At 40.8% G+C, this 22,459-nt stretch overlaps 2 protein-coding genes across 8 annotated transcripts in view; one reads left to right on the plus strand and one right to left on the minus strand.

Annotated features, from left to right (window-relative positions):
• Positions 1–3,797, plus strand: part of L3MBTL3 (L3MBTL histone methyl-lysine binding protein 3) — a 78,808-nt gene extending 75,011 nt beyond the window's left edge. For all 6 annotated transcript variants that reach the window (XM_064708052.1, XM_064708049.1, XM_064708050.1 and 3 more), the window contains exon 22: positions 1,930–3,797. In XM_064708052.1, the coding sequence (XP_064564122.1) occupies positions 1,930–2,073 (144 nt within the window). In that variant the 3' untranslated portion in view covers positions 2,074–3,797. The remainder of the gene's footprint in view (positions 1–1,929) is intronic.
• Positions 3,798–5,558: 1,761 nt separating this feature from the next.
• Positions 5,559–22,459, minus strand: part of SAMD3 (sterile alpha motif domain containing 3) — a 45,295-nt gene continuing 28,394 nt past the window's right edge. For both annotated transcript variants that reach the window (XM_064708054.1, XM_064708055.1), the window contains 5 exons: positions 21,524–21,691; positions 8,499–8,702; positions 7,959–8,130; positions 6,246–6,328; positions 5,559–5,999 (listed from right to left, as the gene is read on the minus strand). In XM_064708054.1, coding sequence (XP_064564124.1) covers positions 5,682–5,999; positions 6,246–6,328; positions 7,959–8,130; positions 8,499–8,702; positions 21,524–21,691 — 945 coding nt within the window. In that variant the 3' untranslated portion in view covers positions 5,559–5,681. The remainder of the gene's footprint in view (positions 6,000–6,245; positions 6,329–7,958; positions 8,131–8,498; positions 8,703–21,523; positions 21,692–22,459) is intronic.

Genomic DNA, 22,459 nt, shown 5'->3' on the forward strand with positions numbered 1-22,459 from the left:
AAAACTCCTTGCATCTTGTCTCATCACATTTAGCTATTGATGCTTTTCCTCCTGATATAGCCAATTTATGAATGTGATTTAACTCACCAGCGATTGAGAAGATCTGAAGGTTCTCATGAGGTTCAAAGGAGCATATACTCAATTTGTGAGCATGTCAGGTGTGCATTTCTGTCATCTGAGAAGATTGTTTTTCCAAAGTTGTCATTAGGAATGGATAGGGTTTTAGATACATTAGGCCTTTTAAACTAGGTTGTCTTTTTTTTTTTTTTTTTCTGCTCAGAGTTTTGTTATTCCTTAATGTTAATGCTTAGCTTCAAGAAGGCAGTTTGATCACAGATGCCAGAGTGATCAGGTGCTTATCCCAGCCAGACAACCTGAATGGGCAGAGTCAGCCAGCCTTTCAAGTGAAGAATAATTTTGCTGCTTAGACTCGGGAAGGCACCTCCTGAGGAAAATGCATACAGATGGCTCTGCTAATCTCCTGCAACAGAAGCTTTCAGGCTGTGCTGTAGACTGTAATGACTATTACAGCTGCTTATCAAAGGACTGAGAGACTGCTTCTCTGGGCATTTGGCACTAGCTCAGATGTTGAGCATTTTAGTATTCAAGCCGGGATTGTTCCCTATGTCACTTAGGGTGTCTCAACGAATTTAGAAATAAAAGTTGGCATATTGCTAATCAAGTCAGCAAACAGCAAGTGCCACAGAGATGCTGAATCCTTAACACTTTCATTCTCAGAGGTGTGAGAAAATGTTTCCCTTCTCTAAGATTCAGCCTCTCAGGCTTTGTCTGTGACTAGTAAATTAAATGTCCCCCACTGAGGCAATGAGGTCATTGAAGCATGGACTGACTGACATCAGTAGGTAGAAGATGCTAGTTCAAACTTCTATATGGAAATGAACCCTCAGCCTGCTTCTGTTAAGATGCTTCAGCTTTTTATTTGGGGGGCCCCAAGTTCACACACTTTATGTTCTGAGCCCACCAAGTCTGGCTTTGTGTATGAAATGAGTAGAAAGTAATTGTGGGTTACCACATGGTGCTGTCCTGACTGCAATGTTCCTCAGCTTAGAGTGCTGGGGTGTCATTTGCAGCATGTCTGATTCAGAAAACTTGTTTCCTACAGGAATTCAGACTGGTTTTATCTCAGGCTAAGCAGTGCTCCTGTCTAATCACAGTTGCATTTTATGTATAGCTATCCAGCTGACACTGAAAGTTTACCTACAGATACCTAAGTGATGTAAATGTTACATAGGAAATATTGGCCCCATTGAAGCCCCTGAAGTGAGGACCCTGGGGGCTCTTCCTGTTGGGATTTAGCACTCCTGCTGAGAGAGTGATTTGCTTACAGGAGAATGTTCATTTGTAAAGTATCAACAATGCAAAGAAAAAATATTCCATGTTTTGACATGTTCTGTTATGTTTGTGTCCAAAAGGCAGTTTTATTAGCCTGGCCCCTATTTTCATCTGGGATCAAATTCATGTCAATTTGCTATTTAGTGAGCAGAGAAGTGGTGGCCTGAAGGCTCTATAGCCGGGAGTGAGATCCAGAAGCTTCTCCTATGGATGCTGGCATAAAATGAATAGCTGAGATGTTTAAAAGCATTGCTGTGCTTCAGTATAGTTGAATTACACTTAATTTACCCACTTTACCCTTCAAAAGGTTTTATATTGTCAGTATGAAAATGAGAACCGTTTAGCTGAAAATTAGCCAGACAGTTGTTTTTGAGCAGGAAGAAGATCATCCTGTTCTCTTAGACTAGCTGATCTGTCTGAAGGAAATCAAAGCTCTCCTGAAAGCATTTGAAAGTGCTTGTATTCAGCCAGTCCTTAACTTTGTCTGAAGTTGCTGGGACTTTTCATGTTTTCTGAAACTTTTATACTGCTGCACTGTCAGACCTATTCATAGCTTTGTGTGTTTTTCTTTTAAAGCAAATTGATGGAGAAGCATTCCTGCTAATGACCCAATCAGACATAGTCAAAATAATGAGCATTAAACTGGGACCAGCCCTAAAAATCTTTAATTCCATTCTGATGTTCAAAGCTGCAGAGAAAAATTCACACAATGAACTCTGAAGATAATGGAAAATGTGCACGAACCAGCTTTCTCCACTGGAGCTCATGTTTTATTCAAAGCACAAAGACTCACTAGAAGTGTTGAGTAAGGACTCTCAGAAAGGAAGAAACTGAAGTTCAGCACTCGTGGACTATTTATAATCTCCTGGAGCCAGTACACATCTGAATCCTTCTGGGAAGTGTTCAAGCTTTTGAGAAGGTACTGTGACACCTGAGTCAGCTGGTCTCATTTACCAAACTAATGGCGCTAATTCTCCATGGATGGTTAGGATCCCTAACTCTCTCTGGACATCAAGAAAACCTTCCTTAATTATTTATGCTGTATTATATAAGGGAACGTTAATATTTTCTAAGGATTCTTGAATTGTACTTCATGTACCCATTTTACTTTTCAGAAGCTTCTACTTCATTTTATCAAAATAAAAACTGATCAGCCAAAAATTAGGCTACAGGTAGCCAGATGAGACTGTTATGGCTAATGTGTATTTGTGCCATAGTTTGAAAATGAAACACATAATGTTACATATGTGACACTTTATGCTACAGCATATTACTTTACAGATAATAAAACTGTCTGTTTGCTTGTAACAAAACAAACCTTGTTGGGGTTGAAATTATAATGCTTTTTTGATAACTGAATGTTTTTACTTTTGCACGATTACAAAACTGTTACGTGAGTTTTGCCACCAGCATCTTTCATGTATTTTATCAAAAAACCAGTATAGAGAAGGCTGCAACTGAAAAATAAAGTTTGACTTCATAGAAAATTTTTGTTTATGCTGCACAATAGAGTCCCAGCCATTTACATGGAGTCTGCTACAGTCCATCAGAACATGGAAGAAAATAGGAGTAATTTGAGGCAAGGAAATTAGCAGAAAAGAAATTACATTCAATTGTGTCTGCACTTCCCAGTCTTCAGCATAGTTAACAACAATGGAGAAAAACTGTGCTCAAGCTAGGACTGCTACCCTGGTTTCATATTCTACAGAGATTTGCTTTCCCAGGGGTGGGAAAATTATTCTACTCACCACTTTCTAGCTGAAAACTTTGATTTGTAAATGGATAAGGCATATGGAGAAAGGCAAAGCACAGGGAAAAGGACACTTAAATGCTTGTGGTGCACCGGCACATGCTAGGTGTAAAATACATGCAATTCACCAGGTCATTAGCAGGCTGCAGATGTCACCAGCAGGTACTGAGGTGAGGCAACCTCCTTTCTTGGAGGATTGTTATAGGGAAAGTCGTTGCACGTGGTATATTTACATGAAAGATGTAAACCAGATGCACTTTATATGGGAGAAAGCCTAGCTACCTGTATACTGAGGACTGCTCCAGAATTACTTTGCAAGAAGAGAAGAGTTGGATCAGGTTTTTGGCAGCCCTCTGTTTAGTGCTGCAGTGGGCAGTTGCTCAGCTGTGGAACTGAGAACAAACAGAACATTCCCACTGCACAGAGCTGGGAGAATGTTACATCTTCCCACAGATTTTGCTTGGCTTTTCTTTGGCTGGAGTTCTTAAGTTTTCACTCTCTGTGTCCCTTCCAGATCGTGTAGGTGACTGGTTCCTGCCATAATATGAGGTGAAACAGGGTCAGTATTAAGTAAGTTGCATTGCTCTGTTAATTTCCTCCCATAGCATTGCATAAATAATATTTTTTACATTTTGTTCAATATGTGTACGTTCAAATTGCACTCTTATTGTACTACAATACAAATAAAACCTGAACTGGAGCCTCTGTTACCTCTGTGTGTGCCCAGGACTCCCAGATGAACCCAGCTGCTCCTGATGGGTGTGTGTGGAGTGATTTCTCACTGTAGCTCAGTGCAGCCAGTAGTTTTAAAAGAGCAACTTAACTACTGCTATGTGCCCTCTCCCTCAACACTTACTCCCAAAGCTCACGTCCCCCTGGCCACTACAATCAGAATGCCATTTATAGCCCTGGACTTTGTCACCACCAATACCTGAAGCTGCACAGGCAGGTCTGTAAATAGCTAAATTCTTCTGTTTTCTTTCATTGTCTCCTTCTGTGTAGTTTATTTTCCTCTGCCCTCTGTGTCTGTCCTGTGTGCCAGGTCTACAGCCTGCAGTGATAACCAACAAAGAGAGCTGCAGCTCAACAGAAATCACCTGGGGATGTTAGCACCTCCCTGGATTTTTATTTACAACTACTTACAAAGTACTGTGGTTTAAGAAATTAATTTAAATTATTACTGTTTACAAGATGTAGAATAAACCTCACTTGACCCCAACTTTTTATTCACACAGCTATCACAATAATGAGGACATACATAATCCTTACTTTTGTATCCCATGTGATGAGGTAGCTGAGTGTCGCCACCTCTGTTACAAAAACTACAGTCAACAAATTTTCTTTGTTGACTAAAGAAACTAAAACCACTCATCAGACCTACTGAATCTCTGAAATGGCATTGGTTTTTGTTTTGTATCTGTGGTAGCCCAGCCCTCACACTGGTAAAGGTTCCCTGCATTCCATGGGAACCATGTGAAGCCTATAGCAGGAGAGTTTGGCCATCAAATGCAGCCATCTCCTCTCATCCTGAAGGATCTCCCACTGTCATCACTGCCTTGGAGTCACCCCTGCACAGCCAAAATTTACCAAAGCTTCTGTGATCTTCCAGGCTGTGTGTTTGAGCGTTTAAAGAGTCATCGTGACCACAGAGGCTGCTTTGCCTACGCTGACATTTTGGAACTGGTGGGAGATTGGTCTCTAACAGAACACAGTGTTTTAATAAAAAGCCAGTTTTTATTTCTAATTAATGCAATGAGTCCTGGCTGCTGTTCCTATCGCCAGGCACTTGCCCAAAGCCATGCAATGCCAGACAGCAACCCTTGGGATTTTCACACAGAAGTTACGAATGGAGTGTTGGGAAAGAGAGAAGGCTGCGGAAGAAGAGAGGAGAGGGCTTCTACAGAGTCACCATGTGGAGAAAGCTGATTTGTTCCAGGGAACAAATTTGGAAAGAAAATGAGAAACAAATTTGGAAAGAAACGTTCCCTCTGCAGCACCAATGCACATGGCAGCATCCCAGATAAGTCATTCTTGCTGCTTTGAGAGCTCGTCTTAGAATGCCTATTTAGTAAATTGAGGATTAATGTTGAAACAAAATGTTTCATGCAAGAAGAAAACAGCAAAAGTCGTCATCCTGTAAATTGAAAATCAGGCCCACCATTTTAAACCACTAAAATTATTATATTAGGCTCTCAGCAATCATAACATTATGAAGTAATAGTAATAAGTAGATATTTAATTTGTGCCATTTCAAAATATTAACTGTATTACCATCTAAAGCAGTGAAATGCTCATGTTGGGTCATAATTTTTTTAATTCTTACAATCAAAATATCTGAATTTTTCAAATGCTCCTTATAGAAAAATAATACATAACACATAAAGTAATCCAGAAAATTTTATTATCTCTAGACTGCTCTAAAATCTACATTTAAAATAATGAAATTGCTGGAGTTTTAATTTTTTGTTAGAAGTAGCCAGTACAATAAAAAAAGGAGGGCATTACTAAACGTAGCTTTTAAATATACATACACTTTGAATAGAAAGAATGGCACAAAGGGAATTATTTTGACAAAATATCACATGCTCCTGAGAGGAGTGCTGGGTGCACCATCAGGTACTGGAGGCTTGGGTGTCTCCAGCCCTGTCTTTACCATGGTGGGCAGGGATGCTGGGCTCCTCACATCAAAGACCAGGGACTCCAGGAAGTTCAGTGTCCTGTGGATTCTCTTTGGGCATGGGATATCAAACACATGGAATGCAGCCACCAGCGCTGCCAGAGCCATGGTGCAGTCATCGAGCTGGGCCAGCTCTTCCCTTTCTATGTACAGGGCAAACTCACATGAATTCACGTTGAAGGGATTTTTCACTTCCAGCACTGGTGTCACTGCCTTTACCTAAATTTAAAAAAGTGTATTTCAAATCATGCCACAACATTGCTACGATGAACATGTCAGAGAATGAAGTAAGACTGATAACACTCCTTTGAAGTTAGGTAATATTTCTGTGAGTATTTCTACTCAAAGGGCAGACTAATGTCACCTCTTCCCAGAGCTGAGCTGAGCCACCAAAAGCCCAGGTGATGTGCACATGCAGGTGACAAAAGGAAGAGAGACCAAGGCTGCTGGTGCTCTGTCTCCTACCTCCTCGTTCACTGCAGCAAACAGACTGGAATCATCTCCAAAGACTTCTGGCAGGAGCAAACATGCAGCAGTCATTTTCATATCTGTCAAAGGCAAGGATTTATACTAAATTACAAATAAAAACTTTCTGGCACTGCAGTATCATCCTGGAAAAACAGATTGCAGTCTATGTAATAGTTAAGAGCTCAGTAGTGGAGCTGTTGTTCAGTCCACTTGGAAGAGTAGTTTGTACCACAGTCAATATTTAGGCAACTCAGCTGGCAATGAACATTAGTGTCAAATAATTCTTGGGACTCTGCTACTCAATATTACAGTTCAATTTTCCTCACAATAAGTAAGTTGGCCTTTGGGTTGCTTTTAGTTGAGTTTGTGAGCTGAGTAGTCTTCCTCCTCTCACTGCCCTTCCCCAAACTTCTCTCTCCCCAGTAAACTGAAGTCTGGGGAGTCCTGTTTCCAGGACTCTGCTTTGACGGCTATGGCACTAGCTGGTGCTGCAGAACCTCCTGACACCTGGTATCTACTATCCCTCTGACTCAGGTGTTATTGACTATAACATCTTTTTTGGCAAGTCAGGCTTCTGGTGTCACGTGCTTCACTGAACTTACCTCACCATGCATTTATTATCTAGGTGCCAGGTCAAGTTGTTTGTGAGAGAAAAACAGAAAAGGAAAGGCCTTAGGACTTTACTAAGGCATGAGTCAAAATCTCTGTGGACATGCTGTATAAGAAAAGGGGAAATTACTTACTATATCCATAGATTACCTTGGCCAAAGCTATGAAAAGAAAGTCCATAAAGGCTTTCTGGATTAGACTATTCACGGAAGAATTTTAATCTACCATGAGTACTTTTGTTTTTAACTTTAGCGAAGGAAATCCCCAGAATTTTAACCTACACTTCCTGCTTCTTTCAAAGCTGACCTGGCAATAAATGGAGTGAAAGTGCTATAGGACTCACACGTGTTCATATGGTGTGACCTTGGACTGACATCCTGAAATTATTATGCCTGTTTGACAGAAAGTGAGTCTAGGGAGGACTTCTCAGAGAGCTGAGCTTGGGCAGCTGGGCAAGAATGGCAATTCTGAATGACTGCTTGAAGAGTTCTGTCCCTGCAGGACCACACTCCCCACATTTCTCATTGACTGAAAGAAGCTGAGTGTCAGCAGGTGTTTGCTCCCCACAGCCAGGATACATGGACCTCACCAGAGGCACCAGTCTGTGCCCTTTTTCCTGCACTGTTTCTCTGCAGAGTGCCTGAAATGGTTAGTGGGAACTACTTCTTTTATTTTACTGGGGTAAAGATTATAACCATAGAAACTTGACTTGTAAAGGAAATTGTGTCTTTTTTATGGGGCTATTTCTAAAGCAGAAAATTAGTTTTCTGCAGGTATTTTTAGAAAATAATAAGCACTCATATCTAGAAATGCATACTTCTGCTCATCTAGCAATACTTATTTTAAGGTAATTACTTACTTTATCAAACCTGCAGTCTTTTATTCAGTGAAAAAAAAGCTTCAATACTTGACTGACTTAATTTTCCTACTAATTTAATAGCTTTTATTCTCAATGCTTCACCATCACTCTATATTTTCAAAGAAACCATAACATTTTTGAAATGCGTTTGCAGTACAATTGAAACTAGTTTAGTTACATAAGTAAGAACAATTAGCTACAACAAAACTCTGATATTCAGAGCATAGGAGATTTGTACTGACATTTCAGAACGTCTTCCTCTGTGTGCTGCTTCAGATTTTCTTGCAGCATAATGTTAATTGGATTATTCCTCACCACATACAAGGACAATATGTTTTCTGAATAAATCTCCAAAATCTCGACTGTTTTCTTATGAATGTCCATGTGTGTGAGAAGCTGGAACTCCCTAAAAAGCTAAAAGAAAAACAAGTATTTGGTATTGCAAACCTCAAAACCAAAACTGTAAACAATGCATGCACTTTGAAGACAGGATAAAACTAACTCAGTTAAATAAGATTATAAACTCAAGAGGGTGATGTAAATTTTTTTCAAAGCAGGGAAGGAATACATCAAGTAACACCAAACAGTGACGCTGGTGGTGTGTGTGGCACCTTTAACTCAGAATTGAAGTGATGAACCTTTTAAAATGGGATTTCAGTATGAATTAAAGAGAACGTTGCTGATGGATACTTCAGTGGAAATATCCTGTGCAATACACGCCTACAGATGTATCACATCTATAACACAGGATTCAATGTCATTATTAAAAATAGCTCTGTTACCTGATAAGGGCATCTTAAGAAAGGAAATAGTCTAAGAACATCTTTTAAAGGTGCCTTCTCACTGATCATCTTTCTCCGTATTTCTATTGTCACATTCATTCTGTTTTCCACTTCTTCCCAGTTCCTCTGAGTTTTCATATATTCTCCATTAAGCCACTTAATATGTAAATCCATTGCACTGCCTTTAAGATGAACAGGTTCTTCCTATGAAGAAATTAAGGACAGAATTATAACAAATCAGCCTTTTTATCTGATTATTCAGCTTTTTAGCTCATGTCATTTGATGTGACCTCTGTGATTTGACTGTAGTTGAGCTCAGAAGAAAGGGTAGTGTGGTTTCAGTTCCAGCTCTCTGAACTCACTCTCATATTCTAAGTTAAACTAAGGTCTGTTTTCATATAAAACTATACCTGTCAGCCAAGTCCCCCAAGCCCAAATTGCATATTTGAGGCTATTCATGAAATTCCTGTTCCTGTGTCTGGTTTGTCTCATTGTGGTTTATTGGAAACGAGTAGTCAGTTCTAACGACAACTCAGTATTTAGCAATATTAACTCTGTATTACCAAGAGAATTTTAGTATTCTCCTCTTACCCATATGGATCCTAAAAGCAGGACAACTTTCACATTTATGCAGCTGGAATTTTTACCCCCAAGGACACTAGCTGAACTAAAAACCTAGTATTGAAAGCCATTATTTGAGCAGTTTGACTGTTAGTGTTTCCAAAAAGTATTTTTGTACGTGAGGAAAGTTAACAACCTTCCTCAAAATTAATGTTATTGTCCCTGATGTAATTCCAAAGCCAGTAATTACTGAGAGGAGGGGTGGCTATCCAAAGCAGTACACCAAGTGGAACAGCCTGAGTGTGTGTAGCTCATCCATCAGTGGGCACAGGGAAACAAGCTGAGGGACACAGAGATGCACAGCTGGCACAGTTACATCCTCAAGCTGTGTTGCTGCTGGCTTTTCCTGTCTGTATTGTCACTGATGCAGCTGTGATTACACATATGGGCAGCCTGTGGGTCAATGCCAGAGGGAATTGAGACACTTCAAAATGCCCCCCAGAACATTCCCAACACAGAGCTGTGAAACACACAGCATCCCAAACCACTTCGCAGTGCTCTGCATGTGCAATTAAACTTTCCATTTTAATTAACATCCTTCTTTAAAATCATGCAGGTGATATTCCAAGAATGGTTGCACAATGCAGTGAAAAACCTGCCTTTCCTAGTATATATCCATAGCTACAAATAGCCATTATAGGCATCACAGAAGAAAATAGGATTCTGCATGGAGGAGAGATACCTAATGTGCCCTCTGTACAACTCCCTGGCCCTTGCTAGGATTCTGTGCTAGCACAGTCTGCACTCTTTCTAATAGGGGATTTCAGTCTTCACTGTGTTACAACAGTAGTGTGCGTTTGTGACCGCTTGCATAGGCATTCCTGGCCTCTTCCTCACAGCACAGGAGCAGAGGTGGGGAGACAAGTCAGTACCATACCCTCCCCTACCTGCCTGGGAGAGGTGCTGGGAAAAAGTATAAATGATGAGTATATGGTGAGTTTGTCAAGGCTTCACTACACTGGGGTCTGTGGATTCCCAAACTTTATACTTAATAGCCTTCAGTCTTTATCGCTATACAGCCTTCAGTAGATTTTTTTTCTCCTACAATTACTTCTCACAGTCACTTTTCCAACTCTCATAAAATCATGCCTTCCACAAAATCCTGCCTTAAATGTGGCAGTTCAACTATATGCTGTCAGAGGAAATGCATTTATTTGTTTTTCTCCTGCTATTTCTGCTTCCTAATTATCATACTGGATTCAAAACCTATTCACCATCTCCATGCCACTATAGTTTTACAGACATGTCATATTCTGTCCTCAGCCATCTCTTTTCCAGCCGAGACTGTCCTAAGCTATTTAATCATTCCACATATGAAAGCTTGTCCATACTTTCAATTATCCTTGTTACTGTATATGCACTGTAGTTTTTATGAAATAGGTGCAGTATAACTTAAAAGTACTTGTTGAGATGTACTGGAACACCACAGGGGCATACAGTGGAATAATGCATTGCCTTTTGTTCCTTTCTTAAATAATTCTGTGTAATCAAGTTCTTTTTGTTGTTGTTGTTTTCTTTTTTGTTGTTGTTTTGACTGCTGCTTAGCATTGTGCCAGATATTCTTTAGCCTAGTATAAAAATAGCATTTGTGAATGGTACTAATAAGCTCAGAGCCCATCACTATCAGTGTTGTCAGGACTGGGTTTTCTCCTTGTCACTTACTTTCCATCTATCAGAACTGAATTTTATCTGCTGGGTTCCCCCCACCCTGGAATGGGGTCCTTATGCAATTCTTCAGTCTTTGTCTTTAGTATCCTTGGTATCATCATAAAAGGTAATCTGCCAACTAGTCTACTTTTCTCATGTTATTTAGAAATATATTGAACTGCTTAAACTAAGCATTCATAATTTTTTCCACTGTAAACTCCAACCATTTCTGCACAGCCTTGTTTGTTCTATCTTATAACTGTTTATCCATTCAAGGACCTTCCTGTTTATCCCTCTCAGATTATATCCTCTAAGAGCCTTTGAAAGGCATGTGCTAAAATCTCTTCTGAATTTAAAGTAAACTCTATCAGCTGGATTGCCTGTGTCCTCAGGGCTGTTGAATACTTCAAAGAACTAATGAATTTGTGAAGAATTAGGTCTGTTTACCAAAACTTTGTTGATTCCTTCCTAATGTGTTAATCTCTTGGGTCTGCATTACAGTTCTTGCCAACTCGGCCAGTGAAAGCAGAAGGTTTCTTGGTCCATATATTCCCTAGCTCTCTCCTGAAACTTTAGAAACTGGCATGAAATTAGTTACCTCCAATTATCTAATATGAGAAAAATTGTACATCCCAATTAAAAGATTACCTGTTTTATCCTTGGACACCACTGAAAATTTTGTGCAAGTACTTGATCCTGAAAATGTGTTACTGCTCATTTTAGTGAATTATTCTGTCCTCTTTAGTGACATGCATGTCTTGAGACAGATGCCCTGAAGAATGCCTATGAAGAATGGTCCCAGTAATGTGATCATTTGAACTCACCTACTGAGAATGCTTGCAAATCTATCTCATTTTTCTGGTATGGCTTTATATTCTGCCAGCCACCCTGGACCTAGGGAATGCACCTTGAGCACTCCTGTCCCTTAGCAGCATCAGGCTTCTTGCTTCTCACCCTGGTAAGAAAGCCTCTATAACCCATGTAGAAAAGGCAGAAAGCCACAAAAAAGAATTCTGTGTAAACATCCATCAGATCACTCAGAGTCATCAAAGTTTTGTTTTTCTGCTGGTGTGTCATCTCTGCAAGCTTCCCGCATCAGCCTTTGATGGTTTCTGGTATGTAATTTATATTGGTTGACTACTATGAATACCATTCTAGTATTCACATATTTGCAACTGGGCCATTCAACTATTCCTTAACCTGCCAACTTGCCCTAAGTTGGACAGGCTGTCCCTTACTTCACTCTGACCAGGGCACAGAACCAAGGGATGACCCATTCTTGTCAGTCTCAAGATACCCACATTTTCTCACACACACAAACTTGGGCAGTTGTTAGGGCTTTTATTTATGTTTTTAATCTGTGCAAGAGCTAGCTTGAAGTCTCTGACTCCCAACAGCCCTTTCACCACTGGTTTCTCCTGTGGGTCTGCTTTTAGGCCTCCTGCCCATAAAGCAGGAACTTCCCCAGCTATCTGATGTGGAACATAGTGGCTCATTCCCTGAGGGCCTGTCACCTTCAGCGTCTTACTTGCAGAGACAAGAAAGCAAAACAACTCAACCCAGTGTGCTGCAACCACAGACTGACTGACTGGGTTGCTTAGAAACAAACACGAGAAGAAGTTGTGACCTTTACACCAGCTTCTCTCCAACCCCCTTGTCAAGGCAAACTGCTTGATTTGATGGACTTTCCCTGTGGTCAGCTCTGTCCTTGAGACCTAGTTTAGCTGATGATATTATTAATTAGCTAAAAGAGACCATTTGACATTTTCATCAGTGGCAATGGCAAGCCACCAATAGAAATATGGCAGCAGTATAAAGAAGAATTGCTGTCATAGCTATTTATTAGGGGGGAAAAATAGCAATGGAAGCCTAAACTTTGTAGTGTAAATCATCTATTACCTGGGAGAAGTCAGTGTTAGAATTGATTGCCTTGCAGTGTTCATCCTGCTTAAAGCAATCAACATCTGTAATCTTTCCATCTTCTTTGATTGAGAATAAGTTGTTTTTTAAGGTAAGTGGAAAGGGGAGAGGTACTTTCTTTTGGTGGAAATAAGTGATCTCAGTGGGACACACATTTGATTGGAGAATGATTCCAAATATCATTTAAACTATTTTATAGTTAACTTTAACATTGCAGGAGGAATCTGCATTTGGGAAGCTGGTTACTGAACTGGCTTATCAGCCCACCCAATTCTTTATTTAGGGAGGACTCTAGATCCTCTCCACTTCAACCATCACAGCGAGAAAGCTAGCTACAGAGCAGCAATATTCCAGTAAAACTGACCATAAGGTTAAAGCTCAGTTATTCTGATAATGTGCAAAACCAATCCTATCTAGACCAAAGCTGGGATCTTGTCTCAATGCCCGAAGAAGCCACAGCTAAAAGTTCAGCATGTATACCACACAGAACTAAAAAATAGCCTCATTAAATGAGGAATTTTTCTCCTTGAGGTCACCAGACCCCTCTGGCCAGATTTTCAGTTGTGTCACCAGTAACATCCATTTCAGTTGCAACAATAACAATGTTAATTGGCAATATTTAATTATTTTTGTCTTGTTTAGCAATGCGCATGCTTAGTCTATAAGGTAAAGGGTTTCATTTCTTTTTAAACAAAAAAATATTTATTAAAAATAAATATTTCTGGAACAAACAAAAATTTATTTCACAGTCTTTAAATAAGAAGCTGCCTTATAATCAACAAGCTTATGAGAAGTGCAGCATAACAAATAAAAAGGCATAAGGATGTGAAAAGGAAGTTAATGTAGAGGACACCCAGTACCTGTCAGAGTAACCTAGCCCTAGCTTGCAGGATGGTCCTGCCAAGGCTCCTACTCACTCTGCTGGATTCACTCTCAAAGGTGACAGCAGCAGGGAACTCATCCCTTGTTGCCCATGCCCACAAACACTCTTGACTTTTTGGAATCTCAGGTATCTGTGACTGAAGACTCCAAGTCTGGGAGGCACACAGGTTGTAAGGCTCTTTGCCTACACTCCAGATGCCTTTTGACTGTGACTCCCCACCTTCTATTCACAGTTCTACTTGGAACCATATACAAGCAGACTGTGTTAAGATGCTCACATTAAAGCAAGAAAACATACCAACAAAAAACTACTAGACTCCAAATTCCTAATTCCTCCCATCTCCTGAAGCAAGAGGATAGTCACTTGATTGGAGGTGGATTTCTAAATAAAGGCCTGATTCCTAAATGCCTTTTTGATGGATCTTGATACTTCCCAAGATACAAGATTGTATTAGCACCTTCTTGAAAAAAGCCCCAGCTAGCAGGGTGCCTTTATGAAACAGTGTCACAGCCAAGGCAGTGAAACTGCAGTTTGTGAGGATGGAGGGAGCAATTCTTCTGCATGATGTGATCTCCAAGGTCTAAGCTCTCAGTCCCTGTTGAAAGCCAGCATCATAAATTGTAAAGGACATGAATGTTAACACAAAACATGACTGCCTAATCAAAGAGTGATGAAAGTGCCTCTGGTGTAGACAGCAGACAACTCTTTGCTCTTTACATGGGTTTAGACCAGTTCCTGAATGGTAAATGCAGCCTCATTGTTGCAAAGGACAAAGATTGAGATCTCTTTTTGATGAATGCCAACAGGACCTACTGGCTCCTCAGTTTGAGAGAGTTAACTCTAACAGGAGCAGTGGAGTTAAAGAGGTGTATATGAGGACGTTACTGCATGCTGTCAGTCTGCTCACTGCCAACCAGTGATCCAGGTACCTCACCTGGGATGCTCTGGAAACATTTCTTTGACGCAACTCCTTTGGATGGAGACTAATCTGCTTGCTGGAAAGCAATGTAGAAAAAATCTCCTAGAACAGCAGTGCTGTGCAGGCAGGTTCAGTGGGATCAGCACTGAATGGGAAGTCCTTTAAAAACCATACACTAGGACTGGGATGCTGATGGGCTGGTACGGCCTCAGTCTTTCATTATTATTGCTTTTGTCAGCTTCCAGCAGCTGCTAATATTATTTTCTTTGAAAAACACATTTCAAATTTTCCTTGCTAGATGCCAATGCATGTTCCAAGTCATGCTATTGCTAAGAGCATTGATGTTGCCAACACTTCTTGGTTGCTGGGTCTACCTGCATTAGTTAGCATCAACACCCAAGGTACTTACACAAGAAAGCCTGATGGTAGTTAGGACTCTTGTCTGGAATAATCTTTTCCATTAACTGGCCTTTTATAACTTCTTCAGGGTGAGAAGCAGCTTTCACAGTTATTTAAGCAAGCATAATCTCTGTGTCTTGATATTTGAATACTGAAAAGTGGGTCTTGCTATTTTGGACCTCATCCAGACACAAGGCATCATAAAAGCCCAGTGTATAGACCAGTTTTTTGCTACCACTGTTGTAAGGGACAGCCCTTTTTTCTGTGGTAACAATCACAGTCGTTAGAATGACATTTACTATAATGAACATTGGGCTGTTTTATATATCAGGAGGAGTGATCAAAACAAGCAATGAGAGAAAGTGAAGGTCTGCTCAAAAAAACCCCCAAACACTGGAGACTGATCTGGAGCAAGTATGAATCTAAAAAGGCAGGCTGTAAACTGGGCACTGCTCAAGGCCCATCTTCTCATCCTGGATGGTGGGAGAGAACTGAGAAGACATCAAAACCCCTCACATCCAAACACTGCACACAAAGACGTGAAACAGCATGGACAGGCTGCTTCCAAGCAAAATGAGTGTGTAACCATCTGCAGGATCCACACTGACTTGTACTCCTATGAGATGCTTAATTAAAGCAGGCTTTGCTTTAATTACACATAATTGCCTTTTTGACCCAGGCAGGCAACTTCAGAACTAGATTTATGTGCCAGTGCTAACCAAAAACTTTCAAAGTCACGTAAGTCAGCCTATTTCTGACCACAACAACCGCTTTCTGATTTTGTAAGGTGCATAAGCAAAATGACAGAAATCTGTTTTCCTCTACCAAGGAACAACCTGTGCTTGACAATATAACTCACAGAACAATGAAGACACTGGCTGACACAAATAAGAAGGTGAAGTGCAAGATGTATGCTGGGGATTTGTGTTTAAAGCTTTTGCTTTGACTTAAAAGCATTTCAAAATATTAACTAAGCAACACTACACGCTCAAAGTCTGATGTATGCACATCAAAGTTTTAGTGGAAAAATCATATTACAACAGTTCAGTACAGCCATTGAAAGATCATTTATATATGCATGCTCACATTCCAGCGTTGTAAATATTCAAACACCTTATTTGGAGACCGTTAATCTTAGAGGGAAAGGTGCTATCACCCCTGTTTCATTGGGACATGGCATTCTCAGCAGAGATGGTACCTAATGCTCTGCCTGCCAATAGTGCCATAAGATTGAGCCAAGAGAATTTCAGCATATTGTACACAAGCTGTTCATCCTCTGAGAATTTTACAGACTTTTAGCTCTCCTTTTCCCTTGCTGTTGCCTTATTTTTCTCATTCCTCCCTTTTTCTCCAGCCATCATTTTCCAAATCCTAGTCTTTCTAGAGCCCTTGAAATCTTGTTTCAAGTTTCTGACTCCTGCAGTGGCATAAGATCATCAACAAACATGATGTTAGTTATCACTAAAGAAAGGCACATCCCTAGGAAATGTCTACCTTGCCTAATTTACCTAATCTGAGGTAAAAGAGACTCCATCTCAGGGTAGACTTCACTCAGTCCTGATTCCTCCTTTCATCAGAAAAGACAGTTTCTAGATAAAAACAACAGGGTAAATTTCACCATTCTTGTACTGCATGATACCACCAAAGCAAGCACAAATGGTGCACCTCCTTGGCCAGGGGTCTTCTCTGCTTTTCATTTAGTCCTCTTGGCACAGAATTTGCATGCTCACCAGTTTCAAAATTTCTGCTTATCTTCCCTGTTCAGGAATATCAATAGATGTCTAACTTCATGAGTTAAAGTTTCTGCAGAATCCTCCTGCTTCTCCCAGTCAAAGTTCTCATCAAAGCTTTTCTTGTCTCTATCCCATTGACACAGAAAGAAGATTGTGTGCCAGTGCCCCCTTTATAAATTGTTTTCATTTTGTTATTCCCAGCTCTGCTGGGTGTGGCAAATACTCCCATTTATCTGCAAACATCTACCGCTATCTCAGCTGACGTCTTGTCAGAGCCTATTTTTCCTTTTCACACCTAACTCCAAATTTATTTGTGTGACAGCTTCAGAGAAACCCCAATTGACCTCACAAACAGGCTGTCATAAGATGTAAGAAATCAGAGGCTTTAGAAGAGGAACTGTACTCTCTCTCCATTTTTGTTTAATATCAAGAACTTCTAGCAGTCTTCTAGCCTGTTATATTCCCTTACATTTCAGGAAGCTTAAGCCACCCTTGGGTAGTCCCTTTGATGAGATATTATCTTATTTAATGTCTGGGATGGATTGAAGGAGCTTAATCCAGCTGCATAGATACAGCTATTTAGTGGCATTTGAGATATCATAAGAGTACTCCAGAAGCCTCTGGGAACAGAATACAATACTGGACCTATGGGAAACACACACCTCTCTGAATTGACAGGTTAAGCCGTGCAGGATATCTGAGGGATTTTCATTTCTGTATTCAGCTAACTGAGTTGACAGTGAAGTCACACATTCTATGAACAGCACTGCTTGAGACTGGCAAGATTTCCAAACTTAAAGATCTGAAAGGGAAAATTTGCTCTTTAGTCACTGCCCCTGGGAAGACTAAAATAGTGTTTGAGCCATAAGCTCTCAAGGTATGCAAGCCAATCATCAGCTCTAACCCCATTTCCTTCTCCATCACCTTTTGCCTTCTGGCAATCCTTTGGCCAAGGACCAGGAAGGTCCTATCTTTATGTTTCTTCTGGCTCCCCCAAGTCTAGGGCCCTTCCTATTACAACTGGCAGGAGGTGGTTTCCCTCACAGCCTGAAGAACTGGCTGTGAGGGAAGAACTATAAATCAAACAAGTCCTTAGGGCAGAGAAAGGGGGCTTGATGCTAAAAAAATAATGAGACCAGTCAGAACAAGCCACTGAACGGCTGCTTTAGCAGTAATCCCACTCTTACTGCAGAGGGGAGGCTGGCTTGCTTTTCTTATGTATTTTAACAGTGTGATCCCCCTTGTCATGGAAAGACCTTCCATTTGCAGCAGATGAAGGTCATTATCATTACAACACACTCTCCCCTGGATTACTGCAGCTCCAAGATACTTGCTTGACTGTGGAAAATGACTGAGAAGGATTCTCACACCATAGCCATAAAATTTGTTGTTTATGGAGGATTTCCTGATAAAACTCTGAATATCCCTCAGACACAGAGACTCGACTCAATGTCTGCCAGGCACAGTCCAAGCTTCTTTCCCTGGTGGTGCAACCTGATGGATATTTATAGGGAGCATCATTTAAATAAATCTCCCTTAGTGACAGACACCTCTAGCATGGTGCTTACTTACCATCATCCTACTACCCTGCACTTGCTCAAGACCTTTCACGTGATGCTAGTCACTAGAAAAAAAAGTAGCTACTCTTCAATCTTGTTTGAATATAATGCTCTGTAATGAGGAATACATCAGCAGATGTTTTAAAGAAACTGGAGGAGAAAGCCAGATGCTGCACCTGGCAGCAATGCCCTGCACGGGAGTATACCCTGCCGAGTAGGCTTGAGCTGCTTTTGAAGAAGAATGCCTGGCTGGAAGGTGAAGGGACTTGGGCAGTCCAAAGGGCAGATATCATCCAGCTCAAAACATCACTGAAAGATTATCCTGGCAAGCAGCTGGATTTTCACATGAAGGAGTGAAAAGATTGGTTAAGGGTTTTATTAGTAGTAATGTTATGAACAAAAATTCGGTTAATATTTTTTTGGTGAGAAAAAGTTACAAAAAGGCAGCCAGATCTCTGTCCCTGCCAAGCTTCTGCGTGTTTTGTTATTGTAATCACGGGTCGTTGTAGCTTATCGCTCCTTTTGTATTAGTAAAAGCCCTGGCTAGGGCGAGGTAATGGCCCTTCCCCAAGGCTAAGGTGCTCTTTTCCCAGCATAGTGAAGACACCTGAGAGGGTGGGGGGGGTTTATGCAAAGTGACTCCAAGACCAGCATGCTTTGTGGGACCCCGACTCCAAACCCACGGAAAAAACCCCAAAAACAACGAGCCACCCAAGAATTGAGAGACTAAAATGATGTCTGGACATGAGGAGCCGATGGCTGAGCCTGCAGAGATGCGGAGCCCCTCTCGCCCTGAGCAGGGAGTGGTTCCAACGCCGGGACTAGCCACCTGGGAAGGTCACAGGGTCAACATCTGACGGGGACCTCACGCCCTAAGGCTCTCACGAGGACTGGATCCCCCGGCTCTGCCCCGAGTGGACAGAGCTGCGCATATCCTCTGACTCGCCCTGGGAGACGCGACGGGGACTGCAGCCCTGCCGAGCTGCCCAATCCTGAGCTGATCACTTTTAATAAAGGCATTATAAAGGAAAAGAAGTCTCCTGCCCTTGTTTATTTCAGTAATAACTTTATTACTCTTCTCACATAAAATAAATGCCAGGTATAACAGTGAGACATTTCTGATCAGTAAACAATCTTTTTATCAGTTTCATGCCATTAACAATCCAAGGCTACACTGACAGAAAGCATACATGGCAGGGTGACAGCTTATGGCTGCTCAGAAATAAAGCTCCATGCAGAAATCAGCCGTGTGACGGGTAAGCAGGTCATCTGCTGGGAACAGATGTGCTCCCTCATCTGCATAGCTCTGCCAGTCGGCTTTGACCTGCAATGCCCTAAATGTCCTACTCTGCCTATCTAAAGCAGAGCGTGCTGGCCCAAGGGGACTGAGGATCCTTCACTAATTATTCTCCAAAGGTCGCCTTAACCTCAAATTCATTTCCCCCCTCTTTCACCTCAATTAATTTTGATGTGTTGGCTTCTAGTTCGCACAAGGCTGATTCATTCTTCCAGTCTTGGAAAAGGGATGAAGACAAGGGGATCTGGCTAACAGTAATTTGAATATAATTTGAGTTTGCCTGTGGTATTGGCTTCTAGATAAAATGTTCATTTTTTGAGACTAAGACAGTTTAACAGTTTCTATTTTTCATAGAGTAATCAGTGCAAAGGATTGGCAGGAAAGTGCCTTTATGTGTGTTCCTAAATGTACGGAATGAAAATCCCCACTGCTTTTGTTAAAAATAATATGAAACATTTTGTTCCATTTTGCAGATATGTAGTGACATAATTTAGGATCTCAGAGTCAGACATCGCTGCTTTCAATGTAGAAACACATTCAAAACTAACTTTTGATTCCCTCAAATTATGGAATACATTCCTAATCTTTAATAGGGCCCACAAGAGTTGATTTTTGCATTTATATTTGTATTTTATTTATATGTTCAGGATACAGGGAAAATGAGAGAGAGAGAAAGGAAAGTTGTTTAGAGACATTCAGCATCCTCTCACCACCTTTAAGTTTTACCCTTAATTTGCTTACAATATTCAGGCTAGCAAAAAAGGCCTAGGCCTTTAGAGGAGATGCAATATTTGTCTTTAATTTCTAATGCAAACAAGTGTGACCAGTGCTGGCCTCAGGCAATGCAGTTTAAGAGCGGTGATTCCTGATCTGCAGAAGCACAGAGCAGTTACACCCTCTCTACAGAAAAATGAAGTTTAGCAAGCAGTCCCTACAGGATCACTCCAAAGCCCTTCTCAATGAGCTCATAAGACAGAAAAGATCCACATGTGCCCTTTCCAAGCTTTAGCAGATAAAGGATGGCTAACTCTTGATGTGCACACAAAACCAGGAGCTTATAATTTCTTCTTTACTGGGTGCGAGACTGTTTATTGTTTTGCACCAAAGTCACAGGTTTCTTACTTCACACATGCTGCAAACTCTTCAACTAAAGCAGGCAAGAAGGGGCCTGTGTTTATTCCTGAACATATTAACCCAAAGGAAATAAACAGAAATCACTGAAATTTCTAAAAACCAATGCAAACATGTATTTGCATTTTGTATGGGAAACTACAGCCACCTTCAATCACAAGGGCAATATATGCAGAAATGCATCCAATAAACCACTCTTGTTCCCTAAATACAGGGTCTGGTAAACAGCAGGATGAATATGGATAAGCTAAAGATTGCTATCTACTTATATATCTTCTTTATCACATTTGTACAATTGTTTAAATTTTACCATGTTTTAATTTCAGCGCAAAGAGGTGTGTGCAGCATTGGCAAACCTGGAACCTTAATGAATTTAAGGAAGTGTATAAATTAATTAGGTTGCTTACAGGACAGTGATAACTCCCTGAATTCTCCAACTAAAGGAATACACAGCAACTGCATGCACAGATTCGTAAACATGCCCATGTATATCACACATCTACACAAAGAGATTTTATATAACAAATGTGACAGTGGGATTTTTGTTACCAGCTCACATACCTCTTTGCATTCTTATTTGTACAGAGGCTTCAGCTAGTAGACATAATTCTCTATTGTTTTTTACTCTATTTGGAGGTATACAATCAAAAGCAGAATAGAAACATTAAATTTAAAAAAACACAGTATTTTCTGTCCAATTTACAACTCTAAATGACAAGAAATGAGCAAGGCGTCCAGTATCGGGTTTAGCTCTGTTGTTGATACCCAACAAAGTCAAGGGTCTGGCAACATGACAAGCTCTATGCAAAATGAGTTTAAATGGGATGAGATCCATTCTCCCCTTTACTGGCTGGTGGCCTTATTGTCAACAGAGGAGCTGAAAGACTGAACTCGGTCAAGCACCAAAAAATCTTACCTCTACCTGCCCCTGGACACCATCAAGAGTATTTTCAGCAAAAGAAGATTTTCTGCTCTGTCCCCTCCTGTGGCCAAATTTGCATTTGTTCCTCAGGACTTGCTCGTCGTCCTCAATGGGTCTCCGCACATATTTGAAACGATCTTTAAGGGCCCGTTTCCACAGCAACTACGGGGGGGGAAATAGCTGTCATTACAAGTATCTGTCAAGAATTTGCCCCAGCCTAAAGCAGGTCAGTTTTTTTTTAACTAACTCCACAAAAAAAGTGTTTGCCATTAAGCAGAAAAAGGCTCACAGGGCAACACCAGTGTTGGCTTCAGGATGGAAGGAAACAAAAGCACCCGTGGTAGATGGCTCTACAGCAACCAACAGCTGGGCTAATGGCACTGCTCTGGCTTGCTGAGGACAACAGTAATTGAATCTAAGGTTTACATCTGTCCTAGGCTACCAGTGAAACTGAACTGTTGTCCCCTCCTCAGCTCTTACTTTATGTTCCATTCATGAGCATAGTTGAGTTGTGAAACTACATAGTGAAGCACATCAGCTCACAGATACAACAGAAACTGCTGTGGGGTTGGAGGGGGGGTAGGGGTTGGTGGTTTGTTTTGGATTTTTTTTTAGTTTAGGGTATTATTTTTATTTTGCCTCTGGCAGTATCTAACTGGTTGCACAGTTTCGTGATTATTGTGTCCAACAGAATGGGAGTGGGAAAGACACAGTGTGGCACTGCCTTTTGCTGGGAGTCTACAGTTATACTGGATCAAGGGTATTTTTAAACTGAACTCAAAACTGCTGAATTAAGACAATCATTTAAAAAGGTCCTAGCATTTCTAAGACACCTCAAGGTATGTAAAGTGCAACTTAAAGGCATTTCTGCATTGCAAGCAGATGCAGGTCCTGTTTAACGCAGCCATTCATCACTCCTTGGCAGTCAAA

Source organism: Zonotrichia leucophrys, chromosome 3 (genome assembly GCF_028769735.1).
Source record: "Zonotrichia leucophrys gambelii isolate GWCS_2022_RI chromosome 3, RI_Zleu_2.0, whole genome shotgun sequence".
NCBI classification, from domain to species: domain Eukaryota; kingdom Metazoa; phylum Chordata; class Aves; order Passeriformes; family Passerellidae; genus Zonotrichia; species Zonotrichia leucophrys.